The sequence below is a fragment of the Ranitomeya imitator genome, chromosome 1 (assembly GCF_032444005.1).
Source record: "Ranitomeya imitator isolate aRanImi1 chromosome 1, aRanImi1.pri, whole genome shotgun sequence".
Taxonomy (NCBI): Eukaryota; Metazoa; Chordata; class Amphibia; order Anura; family Dendrobatidae; genus Ranitomeya; species Ranitomeya imitator.
The window spans coordinates 783,072,207-783,093,924 of record NC_091282.1 but is presented as its reverse complement, the minus strand read 5'-3'; the positions used below and the strand labels follow the sequence as shown (position 1 = coordinate 783,093,924).

At 42.6% G+C, this 21,718-nt stretch overlaps 1 protein-coding gene across 4 annotated transcripts in view; it reads left to right on the top strand.

The window, feature by feature from the left end:
* Positions 1-61: 61 nt before the first annotated feature.
* Positions 62-21,718, top strand: part of ASB2 (ankyrin repeat and SOCS box containing 2) — a 57,005-nt gene continuing 35,348 nt past the window's right edge. The window contains exons 1-4 of one of the 4 annotated variants that reach the window (XM_069737186.1): positions 62-186; positions 302-652; positions 12,623-12,761; positions 20,092-20,350. In XM_069737186.1, the coding sequence (XP_069593287.1) occupies positions 12,737-12,761; positions 20,092-20,350 (284 nt within the window). In that variant the 5' untranslated portion in view covers positions 62-186; positions 302-652; positions 12,623-12,736. Of the gene's footprint in view, positions 187-301; positions 653-12,622; positions 12,762-16,650; positions 16,951-17,207; positions 17,379-20,091; positions 20,351-21,718 lie in introns of those variants that run through there. The other 3 variants (XM_069737204.1, XM_069737195.1, XM_069737214.1) reach the window with 3 other exon arrangements.

The window sequence follows — 21,718 nt, the reverse complement described above, 5'->3', positions numbered from 1 at the left end:
CAGCCAGCTCCTGCCCTGCTCCGCCCACATCCCGGGCCGTGGAGCGGTGGGTGCGGGGGCTGTGTGCTCACCGGGGAGGGGTGATGGCACCTTCTCCAGTAACCAGCAGCATGGCACCCTGATCCTGGCCGGGATGGCGGCTATAGGCTAGGTGCAATGGGGAGGACAAGCAATGTGGCATCCCTGGTAGGTGTATGTTCAGACCGCAGATTTCTGCCCCTAATATTTACTTTGGGCTAGTAGTAATCCATGTGCTGCCTCTAACTCTGCTCTGGGAGTCTTATTTTGTTTTATTTTTCAGGCCCATCATGATTTAACCCTACAAGGCACAGTACTTACAGTGATGGTCAACACACAGACCTGGATGTCCCAGTACATGGACACAAGAGCCTCTTTCTTAAAGGGAACCTGTCCGGCGCAGGCGTACTCTGTCTGTCCTGTTGAGGGCAGAGCAAAGTACTGCAGTGCGCAGGCGCTGGGCCTCTCTGACCTTTCCCGGCGCCTGCGCACTGCAGTACTTTCCTCTGCCCTCAACACGTCAGACAGAGTACGCCTGCGCCTGAGCCGCAGCATGAAGACCAGAAGAGGACGTCATCTTATGAAGATGGGAGGCACCGGACCTCGCCGCCCATCGGACCGGGACCGCCCCCGGGTGAGTATAAACTAACCTCTTTTTCTCATCTTTCAGGTTACATCGGGGGCTTATCTACAGCATTACACAATGCTGTAGATAAGCCCCTGATGCTGGTGGGCTTAGTTCATCTTCGATTTTGGGGGTGACAGGTTCCCTTTAAGGTCTTCTCCTATTGGGGGTTTTGCACATCATCCTGGGTCCCTTCCTCTTCTGTGATGTGACCTGGTGAAGTAGCCGCATTGTCAGGTAACTGAATCTCCACATGCTCAAGTCACAGATGACTTATTAAAGAGGCGCCATGTTCATGGGGCTTTACTTCAGCCAATAACATAGAAAACTATTGGAATTTAATCATGGCAACTTTTGTCAGTCAGCTTTGTTCTTAAAGCCTTGGTTTACCTGTTACCATATTATAAGTTACTCATGCTAAAATTTACAGAAATTATCCTTCGCCGACCCTGAGTTATATCCTGTATCATACCCCAGAGCTGCACTCACTATTCTGCTGGTGCAGTCACTGTGTACATACATCTACTATATAATTGTCTAAGGGTCACTTCTGTCTTTCTGTCTGTCCCTCTGTCTGTCTGTCTGTCACGGATATTCATTGGTCGCGGCCTCTGTCTGTCATGGAATCCAAGTCGCTGATTGGTCGTGGCAAAACGCCCACGACCATTGCCACGACCAATCAGCGACGGGCGCAGTCCGGCGGCAACATGGCCGCTCCTTCCTCCCCGCAGTCAGTGCCCGCTCCGTACTCCCCTCCAGTCAGCGCTCACACAGGGTTAATCGCAGCGCTAATGGACCGCGGTGTAATGCACTCCATCAGCGCTGCTATTAACCCTGTGTCCAACTTTTTTACTATTGATGCTGCCTACCCAGCCTCAATAGTAAAAAGATCTAATGTTAAAAATAATTTAAAAAATAAAAAATCATCATAGACTCACATTCCGGCGCCTTTCCCGCTCCTCGCGACGCTCCGGTAACCGCTCCATGCAAGCGGCAGGTTCCGGTGGCAAGGATGGTATGTGACAAGAACCTGCCATGACGTCACGGTCATGTGACCGCGACCTCATCACAGGTCCTGCGCCCATACCAACCCTGGGACCGGAAGCTTCCGCATGCACCGCACACAGGGCCAGGACTTCAACGGAGGGTGAGTATATGTTTATTTTTTATTTTAAGTCTGTATACTACATGGCTCTGTGCTGTATACTACGTGGCTGGGCAATATACTACGTGACTGGGCAATATACTACGTGGCTGGCCAATACACTACGTGACTGGGCAATATACTACGTGGCTGGCCAATATACTACGTCACTGGGCAATATACTACGTGGCTGCGCAATATACTACGTGGCTGGGCAATATACTACGTGGCTGGGCAATATACTACGTGGCTGGGCAATATACTACGTGGCTGGGCAATATACTACTTGACTGGGCAATATACTATGGGGCTGGGCAATATACTACGTGGACATGTATATTCTAGAATACCCGATGCGTTAGAATCGGGCCACCATCTAGTTACATTATATCACTGATCCTGTACTGATCCTGAGTTAAATCCTGTATTATACTCCAGAGCTGCACTCACTATTCTGCTGGTGTAGTCACTGTGTACATACATTACATTACTGATCCTGAGTTAAATCCTGTATTATACTCTAGAGCTGCACTCACTATTCTGCTGGTGTAGTCACTGTGTACATACATTACATTACTGATCCTGAGCTACATCCTGTATTATACTCCAGAGCTGCACTCACTATTCTGCTGGTGCAGTCAATGTGTACATACATTACATTACTGATCCTATGTTATATCCTGTATTATACCCCAGAGCTGCACTCACTATTCTGCTGGTGCAGTCACTGTGTACATACATTACTGATCCTGTACTGATCATAAGTTACATCTTGTATTTTACCCCAGAGCTGCACTCACTATTCTGCTGGTGCAGTCACTGTGTACATACATTACATTACTGATCCTGATTTACATCCTGTACTATACCCCAGAGCTGCACTCACTATTCTGCTGGTGCAGTTACTGTGTACATACGTTACATTACTGATCCTGAGTTACATCCTGTATTATACTCCAGAGCTGCACTCACTATTCTGCTGGTGCAGTCACTGTGTACATACATTACATTACATTACATATCCTGTGTTACATTCTGTATTATACCCCAGAGCTGCACTCTCTGTTATTCACTATTGCTGGATTTACATGGTAACTAACATTTTTATTTAACCCCTCTATGACCAATGACGAACATGGCATTTCATGAGAAGGTGTGAGTTCCCACGTCTTGATGTGTTATGTGCTGTATGTCATACATTTAAAATGTCACTGTGTTGAAGCGTACAGTGACAGCTCTGTGCTGACAGCTGTCACATACAGCTGAGTGGCATGGCTAGAGATGCAGAGCCCCAGCTCAGCTGTTCTTGCTCTCTGATTGCTGTGATCGGACAGTCAATCTGACTGACCGATCACAGCATGTGATCGCCGCGAATGCTGAAATATCAACACTTCTCCACATGATCACCGCCGGGAGCTTGGCACAGATGACAGCCGAGCTCCTGCAGTAACAGCCAGGGCTATCGATCTTGGCATTTGGAAGGTTGTTAGAGGGAGTGTGCTCCCTTTGTCATCCCCCATTGGCACCCCTGTGACAAAATCACGGTTAGCCGATGGTTGTCATGGCACTCGGAGGTTCAAACAATGACCTCTTGGTGTGCCAGGTACAGGCATCTTAGAAACAGCCATAGGCAGGTTCTAACAGGTGATTTTCCTATCGAATAGCACAGGTCTCATGCCTTGCAGTACATGTGTATTGCAATTCATGAGACCAGTGATCAGAATAAAAAGTCAATGTCCATAGAGTGGCTAAGTAAAAATGTTAAGAAGATTGAAAACATTAGTGAAAAAGCAAAAAACAACAACAAAAGAACAAAAAATATTACACCAATAAATAAAAATATTTATGTTAAAAAAATAAATAAATAAAATTACACATACTTGGCATCGCTGCATCCAGAACGTCCTGATCTATAAAACTATCAAACTAGATAACCTCTACACTGAACTCCGTATTAAAAAAAAAATTGTCAAAAACTATGCTTTTCATAAAACCACTGGAAAAAAAGGAATAAAATACAATCAAAAAGACCAATGTAAATGAAAATGGAATTGCTAAAATGTCATGGTGTCCCATAAAAATCAAGTCGCCATACAGCTCCATCAGTGGAAAAATAAAAAGCTATAGCTCTCAGAATACAGCAATGCAAAAACAATATTTTTTTCTATAAAATTGTTTTTGTGTAGAAGCTGTCTTATCAATTTTACCACACGGTGAATGGCATTAAAAAAAAAAAAAATCTGAGTCACCAGATTTTGATCATTCTGTCTCCCAAAAATCGGAAAAGAAAGCGATCAAGAAATGTTATGTGCCCGTACCAATAAAAACATAAGCTTGTTCCGCAAAACAAACAAGCCCTCCCTTGCCTCTGTCAGCAGAAATATGGAAAAATTACAGTTCTCAAAATATAGTGATGCAAAACTTGTTTTTGTAAAAAAAAGTGTCTTTTACTGTGTGACATCAGCCAAACGTAAAAACCGATATAAATCTGGTATCGTTGTAATTGCACCCAATCAAAGTATAAAGTAATAAAGTCACCTAATCACTTATACCACACCAGGAACGGCGTTAAAAAAAAATTAATAAAACCAATTCTTAACCTGCTCTTGATTTGTTTATTCTACCTCACAAAGATCGCAATAAAGCTCGGCTCACATTTATCCTGCGCTCTACACTGAGCGCTTACAATAGGGTTTCTGTGTATTTACCTGAAATACGGAATTCAGATGAAACCCTAAAATGAAGCAGATGGGGACCCTGTGGACGCTGTCTGGCCTACGATCTGGTGGTGTCTATTTTTTTTAGACGTTTACCTGTGAAAAGAAGGAGACCACTGAACAGAGGTCAGATAGAAGTCCAAAGTAACCTTGCTACCTCATTATAGTGAATGGATACCTCGGGTGTTTTATGAAAATAACGTATTTTTGTAAATTTAGATGGAACCCTGATGTAAGTGCTCAGTGTAAAAACACAGGATAAATGTGATTCAAAATGGCACCAATAAAAGCTTCTACTCAACCCACAAAAAATAAGTGCTCACTCAGGTTTGTCATCTGCTAACAGAAATATAGGGGCTTACTGATAGCTCAAAGGCTCTGGAAAAGTGACATGGCTCCCACCAAAACAAATCCAGTAAAATCTGTGCTCGCAAATCTAAATGCCCCTTCCTCCTGAGCCCAACAGTATGCCTAGTCTGCAGTAAGCGTCCACATGTTTGGTATTACTACATGTATAGTGAGGAGAGCCCACTTAATTTACAGGTTGTGGAGTAACTTGTGGGTGTTTCTGCTGTTCCGGAACCTCAGCAGCTCTCCAAATGTGACATGGCGTCTACAATCTATTACAGAAAATGTTGCACCTCAAAATCAAATAGCGCTCATTCCTTTCCTAGCCCTGCTGTGCGCCCACACAAAAGTTTCTGAGCACATATGGGCGATACCTGTACTCAGGAGAAATTGCACAACAAATTCTATGGTCCATTTTCTACAGTAACCTTTGTGAAAATTAAACATTTGAGGCTAAAACAATATTTTTGGGAAAAATGTTATTTTTCGTTTTCACGGTCCAATGTTTTTAAAATTCTGTGAAGCATCTGTTGGTTCAAGATGCTCACCACACCTCTAGATAAATTTCTTGAGCGGTCTAGTTTCCAGAATAGGGTCACTTGTGGGGGGGTTCCACTGTTTAGGCACATCAGGGTCTCTCCAAACGCGACATGGTGCCACTATCCAGACAATTTTCCACTCCAAACGTCAAATAGCGCTCCTTCCCTTCCGAGCTCCCAAACAGTAGTTTTCCACCACATAAGGGGTATCAGCGTACTCAGGATATATTGGACCACACATTTTATGGTCCATTTTCTCCTTCTACTCTTATGGAAATGAAATATTTGGGGCTAAAGGAACATTTTTGCGGGAAAAAGTAAAACTTCATTTTTTTTTTCCTTCCACATTGTTTTAATTCCTTTGATGCGTCTAAAGAGTTAATAAACTTCTTGAATGTGGTTTTGAGTACCTTGAGCCATATTTTCTGTCATATGGGTCCCTCAAAGCCACTTTAAATGTACTGTGATCCCTAAAAAAAAAATACTGTAGGTTTTGTAAATTTTGTTGGAAAAACAGAAAATTGCTGATGAACTTTTAACCCTTCCAACTTCCTGACAGAAATTTTTTTTTTAAAAATGGTGCTGATGTAAAGTAGACATGTGGGAAATGTTATTTATTGACCATTTTGTGTGGTATAACTACTGTATCTAATTTAAGGGCATAAAAAAATCAAAGTTTGAAAATTGCAAAATGGTCAATTTTTTTTTACATTTTTTTTTATATTTTGATAAATAAAAGCAAATCATATCGACCAAAATTAATCACTAAAATGAAGTACAGCATGTCACGGAAAAAAAATCCTGTAATCCCTGGGATCCGTAGAAGCGTTCCAGAGTTATTACCTCATAAAGTGACAGTGGTCAAATTTGAAAAATGAGTCTAAGTCATTAACATACAAAGTGGCTCGATCACTACGTGGTTAAACATAGGGTTCAGATGTAAATATTCACATGTAAAGCGCCATGGAATAAATGGCGCTATAACAATAAATAATAATAATAAATATTTGTGCTTTCTGATTGTTGTTACATCCTCTTGGAGCTTGTATTGGTTATCAGGGATATTGAAGGTGGATACAATACTAAGGAAGGAACTTTATTTTGCAGGATGGAGGCTTGTTAGATTCATCTTTTCTAACAGACTTATATTTGGCCTTGTGAAATCTGGAATTCCATTCTGCTAAACTTAGATGCTGCTGCTGACATGGAGGCAGCTGAAATGTCAGATCTGAGGAGTGGAGCCTGCAGCTTGTGGACACTGCCCAGCTTGTAAACCTGATGGTATCTTAATCGCCAGACCTACTGCCAGGGGTGTACACAGTGTATATAATGACTAAAGATCAAAGCAAGACCCCCAAAATGCTCAGTCATGTCCTTCATCTATTCACCCCATGACAGGGGTGCAATGGCAGCAGTAATATCTGGGTCCCGGTGCCTGTGAGTGCAAAGGCTCCTGCTCTAGAGGATTATTAATGGCATGTCATAGAAGGAGGGCTGCTAAAAATTTTATGCTGGGGATCATGCAGGACTGCCACCAGGAATTTCAGGGCCCCAAACCGGCAACATTTTCGGGCCCCCTTGAGACTTTGCCCAGGCTCCACCCCAGCTCCGCCTCCAAATCTCTACACTACCACCATACAATCTTGGAAATACTCCACTTCTGCACCGCGTTCTCACCAGTCACACAGTAAAGGTACCGTCACATTTAGTGACGCTGCAGCGATATAGACAACGATCCCGATCGCTGCAGCATCACTGTTTAGGTCGCTAGGAGACGTCAAACACCGGCAACAGCAGAACGATGCAGGAGCGATCCAGTGACGTACTTATCATTCTCGCTGGTTGTTAGCTCCATGTAAAACATTGCAGGCATCGTTACTTTTGATGTCAAACATGACGATACACGCCGACCTGACGACCAAATAAAGTTCCAGACTTTCAGCAACGACCAGCGATGTCACAGCGGGATCCAGACCGCTGCTGCGTGTCAAACACAACGAGATCGCTATCCAGGACGCTGCAACGTCACGGATCGCTGTCGTTCTCGTTGGAGAGTTGCTTAATGTGACAGTACCTTAAGGCTGCCGTCACACTATCAGTATTTGGTCAGTATTTTACATCAGTATTTGTAGCCAAAACCAGGAGTGGGTGATAAATACAGAAGTGGTGCATATGTTTCTATTATACTTTTCCTCTATTTGCTCCACTCCTGGTTTTGGCTTACAAATACTGATGTAAAATACTGACCAAATACTGCTAGTGTGACGGCAGCCTAACAATTCCCATCACCAGATCACATACAAGGCCTTCAGCTTTTGTTTTGGCTAAAAGATTTTTTAAGCTGCCACCACGACATGGTAGACTTTTTTGGCTGGGCTCTACTCTACTGTATCCTATTAAACATTTCTTAAAATATCCAATTCTCTTTTTAGTCTGTGTGCACATGTTCAGGATTTTTCGCGTTTTTTCGCTATAAAAACACAATAAAAACGCTTAAAAAACACAAGCATATGCATCTCATCATTTTAATGCATTCCACATGTTTTGTGCATATGTTGCGTTTTTTTCTGCAAAAAAACGCATCGCAGTAAAAAAACACAGCATGTTCATTAATTTTGCGGATTTTTTGAGTTTTTACCGCTATTTAATTGCATTGGGAAAGCTCCGCGAAAAAAATGCATGCGAATTTCCTGCAGAAAAAAGTCCGGTTTTGTTCAGGAAAATTCTGCAGAAAATCCTGACGTATGCACATAGCCTCAGGTATATTTTTATTTGTTTCTTTAAGGTAATAAGTAACATACATTTTTTTAAATTCTCAATGATATCACATACAAGGAACAAATAGTGTCACACCACGACCAGACCACGTATTACCACCACAAAGTGACCAGATAATACCACATACAAGAAACAAATACCGCCATACTATGACCAGACCACATATTACCACCACATAGGGACTGAATACTACCACATATAAGGTACAAATACCACCACACCATGGTCGGACCATATATTACCACCACATAGTGACCAAATATTACCACATACAAGAGACAAATACCGCCACACGGCGACCTGACCACATATTACCACCACATAGTGACCGGATAATACCACATACAAGGAACAATTACCACCACACTATGACCAGACTACATATAACCACCACATAGTAATGCCACATACAAGTACAAATACCAACACACCATGGCTGGACCATATATTAACACTACATAGTGACTAAATAATACCACATATAAGAAACAACCAGACCAGACCGCGATCATGTGCTAGTCACATGGTCGCGGTCACGCTCGCGTCACTTGGTCTGACCAGCTCGGATGACGTGGTGGGGGGTCGATCTTGTGCAATGCTGACCAGTCACATGTGCCCCATATGACCTCTATACATTTTGACATGTTGCACTTCTTTATTGGTTAGGGGCAGTATTTAGAGTGCCTCCTGCTGGTCTGATGCCACACCCCCTGATGAAGGCTATGTGCCGAAACACGTGCTGGGATCTGGCGCCAGTCCAGCAGGAGGAGATGACCACAGGTATTTACATGGTCTAATTATATCTTATCGCATTGCTTCATTGTATGCTTCACACATTCAGCCTGTTGACTGATCTGTAGATGTTGACACATCAGGTCTTTCAATTAATATATAGATAATTATTTTCTCATGTACTGCTCTTATATTTACCTGATGTGTTGTCTCTTTTTATGTTAGCATATTCATCTCTTCTTACTGTTTTGTCGCCCTAGTGCCTATGGAAAAAATCTTTTAGAGTCTCTTTAATTTTGTTTAATAAAGATTTATAATTATTTACTATATTTGGGTATATATTTTTGTGAATAGGTTTTTCTGGTATTCATTATAGCTAAATTCATAATAATTTATTGCTAGTTTAAAGTGGTTTATACTGTTTTACAAGCCTTTTCTGTACCACTTTTTGCTTTGTCCTTTAGGCTATGTGCATACGTTGCGGATTAGACTTAGGAATTTCTGGTGCGGACTCTGCCTCTCCTGGCAGAAAACGCACCTTCGGATTTGTCGCTTTTTTGTGTGGTTCCGCAGCGTTTTTTGTGCGTTTTTGCTGCGGTTTTATTGCGGATTTGCTGCGGTTTTTTTTACCCCTGCGGTTTTCTATAATGGAATGGGTACAAAAACGCTGCAGATTCACAAAAAAGAAGTGACATGCTACTTCTTTTAAACCGCAGCGTTTCCGCAGCAGATTTTCCGCAAAGTGTGCACAGCATTTTTTTTTCTAATTGATTTTCATTGTACTGTAAATCAATTGCGCATCTTCAGCGTTTCTGCATCTCAAAAAACGCTGCGGTTCCACAGAGAATCCGCAACGTGTGCACATACCCTAATAGATTGCACATAGTGACCCAATAATACCACATACAAGAAACAAATACCGCCACACCATGACCAAACCACATAGTGATTGAATACTACAGTGCTGATCATTAATAAAAAAACCCACAATGCTAATTTTACCATAAGTGCCATTATACACAGTAGCTTTGTATATAGTACGCAGTGTATAGTGTCAGTCTTCAAGTAATACAGTGATTACTAGTAACATTTTACACAGGAGCTCTGCATATAGTATCAGTGTACAGGTAATATACAGTGATCAACAGTGGCATTACACACAGGATTTCTATATATAGTGTCAGTGTACAGGTAATACAGTGATCACCAGTGACATACACAGGACCTCTGTATATAATGTTAAGTGTACAGGTAATACAGGGATCGCCAGCAACATTATGCACAGGAGCTCTGCATATAGTGTCAGTGTACAGATAATATAGTGATCACTAGTGACATTATACACAGGAGCTCTGTATATGGTGTCAATGTACAGGTAATACAGTGATCACCAGTGATATTATACATAGGAGCTCTGTATATAGTGTCAGTGCACAAGTAATACAGTGATCGCCGGTGACATTATACACAAGAGCTCTGTGTATAAAGTCAGTGTACAGGTAATACAGTGATATCCAGTGAAATTTTACACAGGAGCTCTATATATAGTGTCAGTGTACAGGTAATACAGTTATCACCAGTGACATTTTACATAGGAGCTCTGTATATAGTGTCAGTGTACAGGTAATACAGGGATCACCAGTGACATTATACACAGGAGCTCTGCATATAGTATCTGTACAGGTAATACAGTGCTCATCAGTGATATTATAAACAGGAGCTCTGAGTATAGTGTCAGTGTACAGGTAATACAGGGATCACAGTGACATTAAACACTGGAGCTCTGTATATAGTGTCAGTGTACAGGTAATACAGGGATCACCAGTGAGATTACACACAGGAGCTCTGCATATAGTATCTGTACAGGTAATACAGTGCTCATCAGTGATATTATAAACAGGAGCTCTGTGTATAGTGTCAGTGTACAGGTAATACAGGGATCACAGTGACATTAAACACAGGAGCTCTGTATATAGTGTCAGTGTACAGGTAATACAGGGATCACCAGTGAGATTATACACAGGACCTCTGTATATAGTATACAGTGTTTAGCGTCAGTGTACAGGTAACACACTGACTCACCGGTGATGTCTCTAGTTGAAGTCCTTTGGCTTCATCCAGCAGAGACCGCCATCACTTCTTCCAGCAAGGTCTCGTCTCTGCCAAAAATAACAGTTATCACAGTATATACAGTAAAACACAGTAATAAAATATCACATTCCCCAATTTTTTTCCAATTTGTTGCCCTGCACAGTAACGGGACCTATCCTTCCCCACACTAAAAACAGTATCCTCAAAAATAATATCCTATAATTAGCCCCTACTGTAATAATGTCCTACATCCTGCTCCCACGTGACCTCCCATTCTTTATAGTAGTATAATGCACCCTATAGTCATATATAGTAATATATAATTCACCCTATACATCCATAGTAGTATAATGCACCCCATTGTCATCTATAGTAGTATAAGCACTCCCATAGTTATATATAGCAGTATAATACAACCCTATAGTTATATATAGTAGTATAATACAACCCATAGTCATATATAGTAGTGGAATGCACCCCATAGCCATATATAAAAGTATCATGCACCCCATAGTCGTATATAGTAGTACTAGATTGTGGCCCGATTCTAGCGCATCGGGTATTCTAGAATATGCATGTCCCCGTAGTATATGGACAATGATGATTCCAGAATTTGCGGCAGACTGTGCCCGTCGCTGATTGGTCGAGGCAACCTTTATGACATCATCGTCGCCATGGCAACCATTATGACATCTACATCGATACTGTGCCCGTCGCTGAATCAGAAACGTGAGATGTCTACGTCCTTTATGACATCATCGTCGCTGTGCCCGTTGCTGATTGGTCGAGGCCTGGCGGCCTCGACCAATCAGAGACGCGGGATTTCCAGGACAGACAGACAGACAGACGGAAAAACCCTTAGACAATTATATATATAGATAGATAATGCACCCCATAATTATCCATAGTAGTATAATGCACTTCATAGTGCATAGTGCAAAGCAGTCATCAAAGCAAAAGGTGGCTACTTTGAAGAACCTAGAATATAAGACATAATTTCAGTTGTTTCACACTTTTTTATTAAGTATATAATTCACATGTGTTAATTCATAGTTGTGATGCCTTGAGTGTGAATGTACAATTTTCATAGTCATGAAAATACAGAAAAATCTTTAAATGAGAAGGTGTGTCCAAACTTTTGGTCTGTACTGTATGTGTGTATATATATATATATATATATATATATATATATATACTGTATATATCTGTATATATATATAGCAGTATAATGCACCCCCATAGTAGTATAATTCACCCCTTAGCAGTATAATGCACCCCATAGTCATATATAGCAGTATAATGCATGTACTGCACCTCTATAGTAGTATAATGCACTCCATGGTATTATAATGCACCCCCATAGTATAATGCACCCCCATCTGTGCCCATTTGCCACTACTGGTTTGTGTTCCTGTCCCACTGTTTCTGCTCTGCTTAGATTCATAGCACTTACACAAATGTTTGCTAATTCAGACAGGTGATGGTATAATCCAGACACAGAGTAATATGGCCCTGCCACCTTCACAGGTAGATCTAGAATTTCTTGTGCCCCAATGCAAAAGTTTTAAAAGACCCCCCACATGCTATGTCCCTGAGCAATTTGTAACACTTGTGTCTTCTTATTTGGCAGAGGTCTTGAGGTCTGAAGCACAGCAGTATCTAACCTGTACAAGACAAGAAACAGATTTAACCTGAGGGCCTCAAAGATGGCATCCATGGCCTTGGCTTCAAGCATTTTAAAGCCATGGTGCTGGTGGATTGTGCAGAAAGTAAATTATTTTTTAAAGTCCCTGCCATTATGTATAGAAATGCATTGCTCAGCGGTGACCTTGACCTGCAGTTCTAGATTATAGCATTAAGGATGAAAGTCCTTACAACACCGTGTTCTAGAAGGAGCCTCAGCAAATCCTGATCCTGACTAAATCAACCTTTATTGATGAGTAAAAAAAAAATCCACAAAGACCAAATTAACATTTAATAGTTACTGTGCAATATGTTATAGAATGTATCTGTTTCTAAGGTATGATCTATCTATCTATCTGTCTATCTATCTATCTATCTATCTATCTATCTGTCTATCTATCTATCTATCAATCATCTATGTATCTATCTATCTTCTATCTATGTATTTTTCTATGTATCTATGTATTATCTATCTATCTGTCTATCTATCTATCTATCTATCTATCTATCTGTCTATCTAGTTGCTGTTATTATACACAACTGTCCTTCACCATAACTTTCTCTACAAGGACACTGGATGTCCTACCATTTCCATCCACTACATATCCCACCATTCTTCTGTTATATTTGGTTACATTGCTTAGACAATGCGTGGTGTTTCCGACATTAGCCCATTGTGTCGCTGAGAGCAGCTGCTGTAGATCATCTGTCCACAGAGGAATCAGGTTCTTCAAACAATAGATATTGTCACTGGTAGAGAATAACTTTCAGCAGTCATTGGTGTTGTAAAATAGGAGAAAAAAACTACAAAAATATTGCCCCTTATGTACAAGAATATAACTACTATAATACTGCCCCTATGGACAAGAATATAACTACTATAATACTGCCCCCTATGTACAAGAATATAACTACTATAATACTGCCCCTATGTACAAGAATATAACTACTATAATACTGCCCCTATGTACAAGAATATAACTACTATAATACTGCCCCTATGTACAAGAATATAACTACCATAATACTGCCCCCTATGTACAAGAATATAACTACTATAATACTGCCCCTATGTACAAGAGTATAACTACTATAATACTGCCCCCTATGTACAAGAATATAACTACCATAATACTGCCCCCTATGTACAAGAATATAACTACTATAATACTGCCCCTATGTACAAGAATATAACTACTATAATACTGCCCCTATGTACAAGTATATAACTACTATAATACTGCCCCTATGTACAAGAATGTAACTACTATAATACTGCCCCCTATGTACAAGAATATAACTACCATAATACTGCCCCCTATGTACAAGAATCTAACTACTATAATACTGCCCCATGTACAAGAATATAACTACTATAATACCGCCCCCTACGTTCAAGTATATAACTGCTATTACACTGCTCCTATGTACAAGAATATAACTACTAGTCTATAATACTGCCCCCTATGTACAAGAATATAACTACTATAATACTGCCCCTATATACAGTGGGGCAAAAAAGTATTTAGTCAGTCAGCAATAGTGCAAGTTCCACCACTTAAAAAGATGAGAGGCGTCTGTAATTTACATCATAGGTAGACCTCAACTATGGGAGACAAACTGAGAAAAAAAAATCCAGAAAATCACATTGTCTGTTTTTTATCATTTTTTTTGCATATTATGGTGGAAAATAAGTATTTGGTCAGAAACAAAATTTCATCTCAATACTTTGTAATATATCCTTTGTTGGCAATGACAGAGGTCAAACGATTTCTGTAAGTCTTCACAAGGTTGCCACACACTGTTGTTGGTATGTTGGCCCATTCCTCCATGCAGATCTCCTCTAGAGCAGTGATGTTTTTGGCTTTTCGCTTGGCAACACGGACTTTCAACTCCCTCCAAAGGTTTTCTATAGGGTTGAGATCTGGAGACTGGCTAGGCCACTCCAGGACCTTGAAATGCTTCTTACGAAGCCACTCCTTCGTTGCCCTGGCAGTGTGCTTTGGATCATTGTCATGTTGAAAGACCCAGCCACGTTTCATCTTCAATGCCCTTGCTGATTGAAGGAGGTTTGCACTCAAAATCTCACAATACATGGCCCCATTCATTCTTTCATGTACCCTGATCAGTCGTCCTGGCCCCTTTGCAGAGAAACAGCCCCAAAGCATGATGTTTCCACCACCATGCTTTACAGTAGGTATGGTGTTTGATGGATGCAACTCAGTATTCTTTTTCCTCCAAACACGACAAGTTGTGTTTCTACCAAACAGTTCCAGTTTGGTTTCATCAGACCATAGGACATTCTCCCAAAACTCCTCTGGATCATCCAAATGCTCTCTAGCAAACTTCAGATGGGCCTGGACATGTACTGGCTTAAGCAGTGGGACACGTCTGGCACTGCAGGATCTGAGTCCATGGCGGCGTAGTGTGTTACTTATGGTAGGCCTTGTTACATTGGTCCCAGCTCTCTGCAGTCCATTCACTAGGTCCCCCCGCGTGGTTCTGGGATTTTTGCTCACCGTTCTTGTGATCATTCTGACCCCACGGGGTGGGATTTTGCGTGGAGCCCCAGATCGAGGGAGATTATCAGTGGTCTTGTATGTCTTCCATTTTCTAATTATTGCTCCCACTGTTGATTTCTTCACTCCAAGCTGGTTGGCTATTGCAGATTCAGTCTTCCCAGCCTGGTGCAGGGCTACAATTTTGTTTCTGGTGTCCTTTGACAGCTCTTTGGTCTTCACCATAGTGGAGTTTGGAGTCAGACTGTTTGAGGGTGTGCACAGGTGTCTTTTTATACTGATAACAAGTTTAAACAGGTGCCATTACTACAGGTAATGAGTGGAGGAAAGAGGAGACTCTTAAAGAAGAAGTTACAGGTCTGTGAGAGCCAGAAATCTTATTTCCACCATAATATGCAAAAAAAATGATAAAAAAACAGACAATGTGATTTTCTGGATTTTTTTTTTCTCAGTTTGTTTCCCATATTTGAGGTCTACCTATGATGTAAATTACAGACGCCTCTCATCTTTTTAAGTGGTGGAACTTGCACTATTGCTGACTGACTAAATACTTTTTGGCCCCACTGTACAAGAATATAACTACTATAATACTGCTCCTATGTACAAGAATATAACTACTATAATACTGCCCCTATGTACAAGAATATATCTACTATAATACTGCTCCTATATACAAGAATATAACTACTATAATATTGCTCCTATGTACAGGAATATAACTACTATAATACTGCCCCTATGTACAATAATCTAACTACTATAATACTGCCCCATGTACAAGAATATAACTACTATAATACCGCCCCCTATGTTCAAGTATATGACTGCTATTATACTGCCCCTATATACAAGAATATAACTACCAGTCTATAATACTGCCCCCTATGTACAAGAATATAATTACTATAATACTGCCCCTATATACAAGAATATAACTACTAGTCTATAATACTGCCCCCTATGTACAAGAATATAACTACTATAATACTGCTCCTATGTACAAGAATATATCTACTATAATACTGCCCCTATGTACAAGAATATAACTACTATAATACTGCCCCCTACGTTCAAGTATATAACTGCTATTATACTGCTCCTATGTACAAGAATATAACTACTAGTCTATTATACTGCCCCCTATGTACAAGAATAAAACTACTACAATACTGCTCCTTTTGGATGGGGCTGAGACCTTTACTGCTGGCTGATAAACCTGTGACCTGGGGATTACATGGGGGCAGTTGCATTGTAGTTTCCTTCTCTGATCTTGTGTGCTGATTTCTTGTTTCCAGTGATGTTTCTATCATTAGGTAAGGGGTGAAGTTCTCTCAGATTTGTGTTTTCGGTGATGACCTCTCCCCCAGGTTCCAGGATTTGGGGAATACACCGAGTTATTAGTTCTTCTCTCCCAGTAACGTCTCCATATATGGGCTCTTTCTCAGGGCAGACACACAGTGATGCAATTGCAGGTTTAGCCCCTGTGCCAGTCTGGGGAGCTCATGCCCAGGGCTCCACTCTGCAGACTGATGTAACAAGGGGAGATGGGTCCTGTAATCGCCCCTCTGGAAACCTGAGATAGGGGCTGAGTAACTCTTTGGCTTGTCACTTCTGATCATGTGCTGCTCCAGAAATACACTGAAACTTCCAGACACAGGTTCACACAGAAGACCTGCAGCAGAGGGACCTGGAGGGGTGCACTGCACGGGACGTTTGTGAACCCCATATTCCTCTTGTGTATTTTCAGCATATTAAGGTAATGCATGGATGAATATTGAAACATTGTAACATATCTACCACATGTAACAGGTAACATAACAACAATGTGGTATTTACTAATACAATGTATCAATCCTGAAACCTATGACAACGCAGAAGTCCACTTCCCATTGATAATTGTGGGTGCTCGCTGTTATTTTGCATATTTCTGAGCAATTAGTGGCTTTATAAAACATATGTGAATTGTATAGCCTTCATTTAAAGGGTATAATTGATATTAATTTCTCTGCACAGTGGTGTCAATTTATGCAAAGTCGCAACATAATCATCAGTGTTCCCAAAGTCCCATGCACTGCAGTAATCTTCCATTTAGGGAAGACTTATCGCTTTACTCATCCTGAGCTACCTGGTTGATGAACATAAAGCTGGATCTACAGAACTGATTGCTTTGCTACTCCAGAAAAGGTAGGCTGGATAACAGCCCATATAAGCGCAAGGTTTGGGAAGGAGAGTGTACCCCATTTTCCAATATGTGGGGGGGTGCACAATTGCTTTACCTACAGTGTTACAACATATACACATATGCCATTGTAGTGCTGTACGTGTGTAGATTTTGGCATGATGAGGTGAAGATCAGCAGGCGATGCTTATGTTATGCCGGGTTCGGATTAATGTGCTGATACTTGACAAGTGTTTCCTCCAGATGACAGGCTGATACATGATTGATAGGGGCGTCCTGTGAAACAGATGGGATGGGGGGGGGGGGTTGTTTATGTGGAGAGAGCCGCACATTGGAAACCATGATGCTGGGATATAAAATTATCTGACCTCTGCAAAGCTCCAGAAGCAGATTACTGTGCCAGATCATCAATGGTAGGAACTGGCACCTGCAAATGGACATTCTGCATCCTTAGCGCCAGCAAGTGGTGATTCACCAGAATTGTGTGATGGAGGGTGAATTAGCGGGACTGAATAAGTGATTGAATTGTCCGTCAGTTGTTGTGACCCCATAATAGAACCCTTATAACTAATGCCAACCAGTGCCCTCAGTTACAGTGCCAGCTATCATGACTCCAAGTATAATGCCAGACTTAATGCCCTCATTATTTGTGCAAGCAATAGTGCCCCATAGTTAGGTGCTAAAGTGCCCCTATATGTATTGCAGGTCAGAATGCCCCTATAATTGGCTGCTAGAAGCCCATGATCAGTGCCACCAGCCAAAAGATAATATTCTCTAGAGTCTGCCATGCGTAATAATAGCCAGGATGCTCCCATGAAAAATGGCAGCTAGAGTGCTCTGGAAAAGTGCCACCTAGAGTGCCCAGGAAAAGTGCCAGCTAGAGTGTCCAGGAAAAGGGCTACCTTGAGTGCCCTGGAAAAGTGCCAGCTAGAGTGACAGGGAAAAGTGGCAGCTAGAGTGACCGGGAAAAGTGCCAGCTTGAGTGAATGGGAATAGTGCCAGCTAGAGTGCCCTGGAAAAGTGGCAGCTAGAGTGAATGGGAAAAGTGCCAGCTAGAGTGACCGGGAAAAGTGCCAGCTAGAGTGACTGGGAAAAGTGGCAGCTAGAGTGACTGGGAAAAGTGGCAGCTAGAGTGACTGGGAAAAGTGGCAGCTAGAGTGTCCGGGAAAAGTGGCAGCTAGAGTGTCCAGGAAAAGTGGCAGCTAGAGTGTCCGGGAAAAGTGGCAGCTAGAGTGACCGGGAAAAGTGGCAGCTAGAGTGACCGGGAAAAGTGCCAGCTAGAGTGACTGGGAAAAGTGGCAGCTAGAGTGACTGGGAAAAGTGGCAGCTAGAGTGACTGGGAAAAGTGGCAGCTAGAGTGTCCGGGAAAAGTGGCAGCTAGAGTGTCCAGGAAAAGTGGCAGCTAGAGTGTCCGGGAAAAGTGGCAGCTAGAGTGACCGGGAAAAGTGGCAGCTAGAGTGTCCGGGAAAAGTGGCAGCTTGAGTGTCCGGGAAAAGTGGCAGCTTGAGTGTCCGGGAAAAGTGGCAGCTAGAGTGTCCGGGAAAAGTGGCAGCTAGAGTGTCCGGGAAAAGTGGCAGCTAGAGTGTCCGGGAAAAGTGGCAGCTAGAGTGACCGGGAAAAGTGGCAGCTAGAGTGACCGGGAAAAGTGTGAGCCAGAGTGACTTGAGTAATGCCATTCTTTGTTAATAGTGTTAGTCAGAATAGCCATGAAAACAGCAATGCCATAGTGTGCCAAACTAGAGTGCGAGGGATCTAGTACCAGCCAGGATGCCCCCATAATCTGGTTAAAATATGCATAGGTTGCTATTTTGTACGGAGTGCCCCATTTTTAGTAGCACCCAGAATGCACCCAGGAGTGCTCCCTCCTACCAGAGTGCTCACATTAATAGCCTCACACTTCAGTCCACCTGTGGCCATAGTCTTATAACACGTGATGACATCATATACATGCCAAGTGACATCACTAGCACTTCAGCCATATGTATTCTGTACAGTTTTGTGAAGTTTTTGGAACATTTCTTTTTCCAGTTCATGTTGTTTCCAAGTCTTGTTTTGGAGGTTTAGTGGAGATGTCCCACAGCGCCCCCTGGTGACTGTCCTGTCACTACACTTCACATACAGAGGATCTGACGCTGCATGTGTGCAGGGCGGACAAAACATTATTGCAACCGGAGCATTTCCACCTCCAAAACAGCAGGTGGCTCCTGTCACAGGGGCGTTATTAGACTGCACAGGGGCCATGCCTGCATGGGAGGCAGCAATGAGTGACATCTCCTGTCCTCTGGGGCGAGGGCTTCTAACATTGGGGATTATAACATTATGATTCTCCATGTTCCTCTGCTTGGATGGTTCCCTACGCATGACTGACAGTAATAGTCACCGATGATCAGTACCGCATCAAACAGTGACTGTTACTTGCATCATGGGCAGGCTTTACCCCACTAACGAGATCACATGAGAGGATAGACCACCGACCTCTACAAGAAGCACAATGGTCTCCTGAAATACTCTGTGCTGCTGAGACCTTGCTGCACCTACCATGAAACGTTCAGTCAGTGACCTCCTACCAGAATAGTTCTCCTGATAAGCCCAGTCCTGCACTTAGACATTGCTCACCCAATTATGAGCTCTCCTTCTTGCTTTATGATGCAACTACCTGAATACACAGTTTATGGTGTGAGAATGTATTTTCCTGTCTCTCGCTTTTTTTTTTCTTAGATATGGCGACGCAGGTTTCCCCTTCGAGGCCGGCGCAGCGCACCTTGGGCTCGGAGGAATACAGCCTGTACAGCAGCCTGAGTGAAGAAGAGCTGATCCAGATGGCCATCGAGCAGAGTCTGGCAGACAGCGATACCGACCAGATGACCGGCCAGCACCACCAAAAGCAACGTCCGTGCAGCAGCGTCAGTGCCGAGACCCCTGCTGCTCCAAGCTGGGCTGTCAGACCCTCTCACCGACCCCCAGAGCCCAGCAACAGGTGAGACCCAGCTCCCCAATGGAGGGGCTGTCTCCAGAGCTCATTGTCGCCCCCTGCTGGGCAAATCGAATAAGTAGTGGGGGAAGGGAGGCGACAACTGAGCTGAGCTAATTTCTGCCTCTCAGATGAGTTGTCACACGTTGGGGTCAGTCTGATGTCAGGGTGCAGGGTCCAGTTCTCACAGCTGCTGAGCTTGTCACAGTGTATATGTGCGGGTGCCGGACTCTGGCACGTTTCATCAGGAGCCAAATACACAGAGATAGCCTCCTCTACCAGCATACACGGAGGAGCCCCCTCGTGCCTTTGTATCCCCCATATGACACCAGGGTACAGGGTCCATGTACATCCTCGTAGAACTTCATATAACAGGGACAGGCTGATGGTTCTCACCGATACTAATACATTGTAACAAGCCCGCAGCTGTGGAAACACGACTCAGATCCAGTGGTGTAGCCTCTGAAGAGGGCTGCCATCCAATGACGGGAAGCAGAGATCGCGGTACGTTTCCAACAGGCGGCTTTCAGTCTCGGAATTTTTACAGTTGAAACAATTATTCTACACGTTTCACTTATAAATAAACGTGCGGCGAATCACAGAGAAAGCAGTGTATAAAATAATGGCCGACAGTGATCAGATGGTGCCTCCGTCCCACCCTCAGCTGCTCGGGGGTCCACCAGCTGGTGACATAACACAATCGCACCGCGAGCGAGGGGCCGCAGGGTCTTTGTCCCATTCTATGAAGATGGCTTATTACATATTCTCCAGCCTCCCCTCCCCCCCGAGATCAGGCTGCTGTGCCCAGAATCTGTTCCCCGGGGTCCGTGCCGTGTGCCCAGGGTCCGCGCTGTGTGTCCGGAGTCTGCGCCGTGTGCCCAGGATCCGAGCTCCGCGTGTCTGGGGTCCGAGCTCAGTGTCCGCCGATATGAGATTGTATTACATTATTGCAGGATAAAATATCCAATATTCATGTCAGGCATTACGTACAAAGCTGTATCTAAACCATGTACCTAAACCTTTCATGTGTGACACTAACTGGTGTATCTAAACCTATTGTTTGTGATAATATCTGTTGTATTTAAGCCTTCGAAGTGTGATATTAACAGCTGTATCTAAACATAATGTGTGATACTATCTGATGTATCTAGTCCTATTCTGTGTGATACTTTCTGATGTATCTAGTCCTATTCTGTGTGATACTATCTGATGTATCTAGTCCTATTCTGTGTGATACTTTCTGATGTATCTAGTCCTATTCTGTGTGATACTATCTGATGTATCTAGTCCTATTCTGTGTGATACTATCTGATGTATCTAGTCCTATTCTGTGTGATACTTTCTGATGTATCTAGTCCTATTCTGTGTGATACT